This window comes from Mus caroli, chromosome 2 (genome assembly GCF_900094665.2).
Source record: "Mus caroli chromosome 2, CAROLI_EIJ_v1.1, whole genome shotgun sequence".
Taxonomy (NCBI): Eukaryota; Metazoa; Chordata; class Mammalia; order Rodentia; family Muridae; genus Mus; species Mus caroli.
In genome coordinates this window covers 103,812,895-103,820,157 of record NC_034571.1, presented here as the reverse complement: position 1 = coordinate 103,820,157, position 7,263 = coordinate 103,812,895, and the positions used below count along the sequence as shown (strand labels likewise).

Sequence of the window (7,263 nt, the reverse complement as noted above, 5' to 3'; positions counted from 1 at the left end):
TCCATGAGCATGGGAGATCTTTCCATCTTCTGAGATCTGTAGTTACTTAGAAATATAAAGTTTTGCTTGATTTTATTTTTCAAGAATACATACTCCTAGATACAAGTCCTATTCTAAGCCACATCTATCCTCAGCTAAGCTTCTTACAAAAGGTTTCGCTTTCCCCACCCCTTAACTCTAAGAGACCAATCTTCAGATAAGTTCCCACTGATGCAGCAGATTCTAGTTTCACTTCTGTAGTTATCACTCGTTTCTTTCCTTTTTTCTTTTTTAACAGGTTATTTTATTTATTTACATTTCAAATGTTATCCCACTTCCTGGTTTGGCCTCCCCAAACTCCCTATCCCATACCTCTTGGCCCCTGCTTCTATGAGGGTGCTCCCCTACCAACCCACCCACTCCTGCCTTACCATCCTAGCATTCCCCTACATTGGGGAAACTAGTCTCCACAGGGCCAAGGGCCTCCCCTCCTGTTGATGCCAGATTAGGCCATCCTCAGCTACATAAGCAGCTGGAGCCATGGGTCCCTCCATGTGTACTCTTTGGTTGGAGGTTTAGTCCCTGGAGCACTGGAGGTTCTGGTTGGTTGATAATATTCTTCCTATGGGTTTGCAAAACCCTTCAGCTTTTTTGGTCTTTCCCCTAATTCCTCCTTTGAAGTCCCCATGCTCAGTCCAATTGTTGGCTGCAAGCATCCACATCTATACAGGCTCTACCAGTCTCAGGGGACAGCTATACCAGACTTCTGTCAGCAAGTGCTTCTTGGTATTAGCAATAGTGTCTGGGATTGGAGTCTGCAGATGGGATAGATTTCTAGATGGGGCAGTCTCTGGATGGCCTTTCCTTTATTCTCTGTTCCATTCTTTGTCCTTGAATTTCCTTTGACAGGAAAAATTGTAGGTTAATATTTTTAAGATGGGAACTCTCCATCCTGAGTTCCCACCATTGGCTAGAATCACAAGTGACTCTCACACCTGTAGTTTTCATTCTCTCCCATAAGCTTCAGAAGCAGGGACTGGACAGATCGTTAAATGAGTAAAGTGTCACAATGCAAATGTGTACCTGAATTTGGATCCTTAGAATCCAATAAAGCAAGCCCACACCTCCACATACAAACATATGAATAGCTCATCTCTGTCTCTCTGTCTCTGTCTCTGTCTCTGTCTCTCTCTCTCATACACACACACACACATACAGAGACAGACACACACACACACACAAAAGTGTAAAACAGTATTTTAAAGAAGATAAATCATTTAGATACAAAATTTTCTCACTAAGTATCTGTATTTGTGGAGGCCTAATATATTTTTGTTTATAAGAAGCAAAGACTGAAGTCAATAAAATGAGTTTCTTCCTGTAAAGACCTCTGACAGTAGTTATGGACAGAGCTAATGTAGTCATGAAACCACTCTGCTAACAGTCTCACAAGCTTACCACCTCGACTCAATGACTTGAAAGCACAAGTCTTTTCTTAATGCTGCAAATCAAATACCCAGAGTTCCTAGGAGAATTCAGGCTGAACCAGCTTTCCATTTTCAGGTATCTCTGTATGTTGGGCATTTCTGCACTGATATTCAGTGATTATTAAACTACAAATACTTCTCCTTACAACTAACCATGCAGATGATTTGTAAATCGAGCTAGCATAAACAAAGTAAATATACAGCCAACTGAACCAATGTAAAAATAATGTTATATTCTTCACTCAGTGTAAGTTAATAATGCTCTTCAGAAATTACATATTTCCTTCCTATCTAAAATGTTAAAGCACTTCACAAATGATCAAACACTCTTTCCAATTCACCTAAATATACAAGATTAATTGAATATTTTGAGACCAAAGACAATGTGTAGCTAAAAATGTGCTTATGAAAGACCGAGCCTAAGTAAAGATATTCTATTACCTTAATGGGCTTTTCAGTTCTAATCTGAACACATTAAGTTATGAAATGTAGGCATGGAAAAAAATTAAAATCAGCCAATCACTTTTCTTTAAATCAGTAGTCTTCCATGTTCTTTGGGAAATATAAGGTATTCCACAAGCCATATGCTGTTCTGAAGTGGTTTCTTCTTCTTTTCTCTGTCATGCTATTTCAGCTTACTTGTTGTAAATTTTGCTTCTGAATCTCTACTATTCAGGACCTACTCAGCTTTGTCTATCTGCTTTCTTAGTTCAGCAATAGACATCTAACAGCTTAGTCTTCTTGTGTCTCTTCATCCCTTTCTCTCAGTGGCCACCTAGAAGTTGAAAGAATCTGTTTAAATTGCACATTTGACTATTTTCTTTCAGTCCCTCCTATGTGAATTATACATTTATGAGCTTGGCAAAGGAGGTATTGTTTTATTCAAGCTAGTTTTCTTTTCTTTTGTTGAAAGCTAGTCCTCCTTCCCTCTGTCCCTCCCTCTCTCCCAACCTCCCTCCCTCTCTTGTCTGCATTTCAGCATAAAGAATTACTTTCTCTGGCTCTGCACTTTGCTTATTCATACCCCTAGTTTCTTGGTGCACAGAGATTTCTCTGTCTGAAATGTTCTTTTTTTCTTTTGTCTCCTTGGAGAATATCTCTTCATCATTGAAAATAACAGTTAAGTATCATTTCCTCCATAAAGCTTTTTCTCAGTGCCATAAACAGAATAGAATTATCTCTTTGTTTTTATTCGTGTTGTGAGGTTCTTGGACTGCCTGCTTATTCTCATCCATAGAATGAGGAACTCAACACTAGAGGACTTCAACAATCTTTTTTGTCAACATTGTTCTTTTGCTTCTCTTAACTTTATCCACTGTTAAAATGTTGAGTTCACTTAACTGAGGCCATAGTTTTCTCTTCCTGCTGGTGTTTGTTGGTATATGTTACTCTAGGTCCCAGGTGTTTGTTTAATGCTCAATAGCATTTAAAACACATCCTTTGAGAAAATTTAGAGGTTTTTATTTTCCAAATGTTCTAGTACCTTGGTTATTAGGTGACCAAGATAGTTTTTGTTACAAGAATTGTAATATTTGTGTCTTTCAACTTTGCAGCATGTATTTTAATGTAAACTAAACCAAAGGCTGTACTTCCCTCCCCACAATAAAACATTTGACAGCAGTATATCATGACATCTCTAAATAAATATTCAATTAAGGAGAAAAATAAATATATTCTACTGTAACTAAAATTTGAGCATAATTTCATTTTACTAATCTTGAAAATAATTTTTAAAATGTGTCTTATTCAAACTATGTATTCAATTACCTGAAGGAATTATTTTGTGGGGATAGGAACACTGCATTAAAACAAAACATTAAAAAAAAATCCTCTGCTGATTCTGATCCAGTCAGTCCCTAAGGAAGCATTAGAAAAGTAGCTAATTTGTGAGACATAAAATAATAATACTGATCCACAGACAAGATGAGAATTCGTATCTTAAAAAATAAATAACAAATAATTCAAGCATAATTAAAAGTTCAATTTCTTGTTTTAACATCCATTTGCCAAGTTTATAATTAAAAATCTGGAAGGACAAAATTTTACTAGAGTTGCTTGCTAGTTCCACCCATTTCCAACTTTGTTCCACCTACTCATGTTGCTGTCAGTACTACAGCTATTATCACATCTGGAATGTTCTCAAAACCATTCTTATGAAAACAAAAATGTAAACTTGTTCCATATATATATATATATATATATATATATATATATATATATATATCCTTCTTGCTTGACAATTAAGCCTTAACTTATTTTTAGCACATTATAGTGAAACAACTTAGCATTTTAATTGTAGAGTATTTCTCAACAAAAACAGAAGAAAGAAAGAAAGAAAGAAAGAAAGAAAGAAAGAAAGAAAGAAAGAAAGAAAGAAAGAAAGAAAGAAAGAAAGCAGGCAAGGGAGAGAGAGAGGNGGAAGGAAGGAAGGAAGGAAGGAAGGAAGGAAGGAAGGAAGGAAGGAAGGAAGGAAGGAAGGAAGAAGGAATTAAGATCTGAGCAGATGTACTCCTGTGCTTTGTCACCCAAACCTTTACTGCAAAGCCCATCAACTTTCTAAAACAATGTGTGTCCATGTACATGTTTTCTAGAAATCCAGAAGGTATAGGCACTATTAAAGCAGTCTCTTAGACTCCGCAAATCTGTTTAGACTTTGGTTTTGCAGTGGAAGCCATGCTCTGATGCAGAGATAACATACAGTAAAACAAGTGCAAAACTCCCTGATGTACCTTTCCAGCATTTGCTGCTCTTTCTCCCCAGTTTATTTTTATATACTACATATTTTATATAATACACCAACAAAGTATAAGTTAAAGGCTGATGCCTTTTAAGCTTAGGATGAATTTTAAAATGATTGCCAGGGCCAAACACGCCCTAGAAACATGTTTCCCTCCAGGATTACTCTAATTAATTTGTTCTGCTATTTCTGCCACTCCTGTCCTAAGTTTTGCCCATTGTGAAGAGACTATCAGTATTAGGACCTTGGGAGACAATGAGTCTCAGAACCTTTGCACCCTTGTTCTTTTTTATCAAGATACGTTCTCAATGCATATTTCTGCTTGACACTCTCCCCTGTTTCTAAAGAAAGCGTCATGTTCTTCAAGAGACTTTCCTCCCATAAAGTAAACATTTTAATCTGTTTTTTGGAGACAGAGTTTCTCTGTGCAACACTGGCTGTCTTGGAACTCATTCTCTAGACCAAGCTGGTCTCAGATTCACAGAGATCTTCCTGACTCTGCCTCCTGGGTGTTGGGATTAAAGGTGTGCACCACCACCTTCTGGCTTTACCTCTTGACATAAGCTCCATGAAAATATAGACTAGGTTTGGATAATTATCTGTTATTTGACTTTCCTCAAATACTATCTAACATAATAGAAATTACTGATGGATGTTTAATATAATAACAGTATATGCAAAAAGAAATTCTGCTTACTGTATGTAACAGTGAGTAATTTTAGATGGTCTCCAAGATGTATCATATGTATCATATAGGGATTAGAATCAGAACATTTGTCTATAATCATTATTATGTTTTTCCTCCCCCAGTTATACAGGCATTTCATTCCTTATATTCAAATTCATACACAAATAACCTGCTCTCTCAACATTGGTGCTACCGTATATCACACATTTGAATTTATATAAATCATAGATTCTTCCTACCTTTAAAGTTATACTTAAGTTTTTTTTGTGGACTGATTGTGGAGTGGTACTGATTGTGGGTGATACCAATTGGCTCTGTCATTTGAGTCTAGAGTACTCAGGTTCTTAATTATCTTGGATAAGTCTCTAATGGCAATTTAAAACATTCCTCCAGATGTTATTGTCATTTCTTGGGGCATCCAGCTAAAGATGCTTCATCACAGATGTGCAGTTGAGTTCTGTGTGCCAAGTTTAAAATAAGGCATAGATGGTGGAAAGTGTTCATAACAGAACATTCTAACTATCCTTCTTGCTAAGTATTTTATTCTATCAGGCCAAGTGACTGATATTATCAGTCTCCCCTGTTCTGTAAAATGATGTTAGGATACTTAATTGACAAATCTACTGTTCTGTAATTACTATACGGAAAGTGCTGGAACATGTGAAATACTGTAAATAGCAACTTACTTAGACTTGGCGTTCAATCACCATGAGGGCATTCAGCTCAACACTGACAGTGGCTAGTAAAATGTCACTTGTCAGCTACTAAAGTCCATCCTGTTAATATCCTTAGAGAACCTGTTATTGTCAACTGACTTTATAACATGTGTGGCATGGGAAAGAGCATGGCACAGTGATAATAACATATGCTCACAAAATCAAAGTAATCTTGTTTTAAATTTTGAAAATATTAGCTCATTAATGGGAGTGAAATATTAACTAACTAACTAATTAATTAATTAATAAAGTATAAATCCAAACAAAAACCCTTATCAGAGAGACAAGAATACTACCCTAATGCAATTTGTCTCAAGATAGTCTTGACCTTAAAAAGAGGTAGATTTGGCTGGGCAGTAGTGGCGCACGCCTTTGATCCCAGCACTTGGGAGGCAGAGGCCAGCCTGGTCTACAGAATGAGTTTCAGGACAACCAGGGCTACACAGAGAAACCCTGTCTCACAAAACAAAACAAAACAAAACAAAACAAAACAAAACAAAACAAAACAAAACAAAACAAAACAAAACAAAACAGAATGAGGTAGATTTGGATCATGGCTAAAATGAAATAGGAATGGTTTTATTGAAAGAACAGTCAGAGAATCTGAAACTTTCATTAAGTAATCAAATACATGACTTGAATTTTGAATACTCTGGACAGGACTATCATCATTTGGTTTTGTTCTAATCTGTTTTATATGTATATACATGTTTCTGGGCATATGTTTGTCACATATATGTGGCTATTTTATCAGGCTAGGAGAGGGCATCAGATACCCCAAGGCTGGAGAGTCACACAGTTGTGTATCTCATTTCAGCATCTTACAAGCTGAATAAATTTTGTTAACTTTTGTCTTAGTTTATGAAATAGATATTCAATGAAAATAAAAATAGCAACAAAGAGCAGATAATAAGGCACCTACATGTATATATACAAATGTATTTCTAAAGTCATTTTTAGTTCAGCCATTTTGTGTATATATACAGGTATAGAATACTACATACTATATTAATAAATATTTCTACTTGCTAAAAATATATCCACCCCACTTTAGACACTTCTTTGAAAGAATAAAAAATAATAAAATTTATCTGTATATTCTTTTGCAGGCTTATGAAAAAATTGCATACCTCCTCACTAACTTAGGTAAGTTCACTTTCCTTATTTTACTTGTAGTAAGTAAATAATTCTGTGCATATTAGCATTTATATATTTTGTGTGTTTTAACATTTTTTTCTCTCCAGTTATACAAGTGTTTACAAATAGCCAAAGAGGTGCACCTGGAAATTGATGTACATTAATCATTATTTGGAAAGCCTTTGTCTTAGACTTCGGAGTTATTTGCTGCCTTTTCCTTATGTATATTAGATGTGTTGAGAGTGGGGGTCACAAATATACTTTGACCTATATCTGAAGGTCAGAAGAAACTTTGTATGAAATAATTTGATTTTCTCCTTTCATCAAATAGAGTGTAGGCTCTGGACTGAGAACATGTGGGTTGAAATCTTTGTTCTGCAACTTATTCTAGTTAGCTACAAAGCAGTGATAATAGCGTTGCCACCACTTGAAACCTTAAATTCATTGACTAAAATGAAGATAATATTCTCTCTCTCTCTCTCTCTCTCTCTCTCTCTCTCTCTCTCTCTCTCTCTCTCT

The 7,263-nt window shown here is 35.7% G+C and overlaps 1 protein-coding gene across 3 annotated transcripts in view; it reads left to right on the top strand.

The window, feature by feature from the left end:
- Ano3 (anoctamin 3) overlaps positions 1 to 7,263 on the top strand; it is a 284,964-nt gene that overhangs the window by 245,606 nt on the left and 32,095 nt on the right. For all 3 annotated transcript variants that reach the window (XM_021184432.2, XM_021184438.2, XM_029474347.1), the window contains one exon: positions 6,717 to 6,753. In XM_021184432.2, coding sequence (XP_021040091.1) covers positions 6,717 to 6,753 — 37 coding nt within the window. The remainder of the gene's footprint in view (positions 1 to 6,716; positions 6,754 to 7,263) is intronic.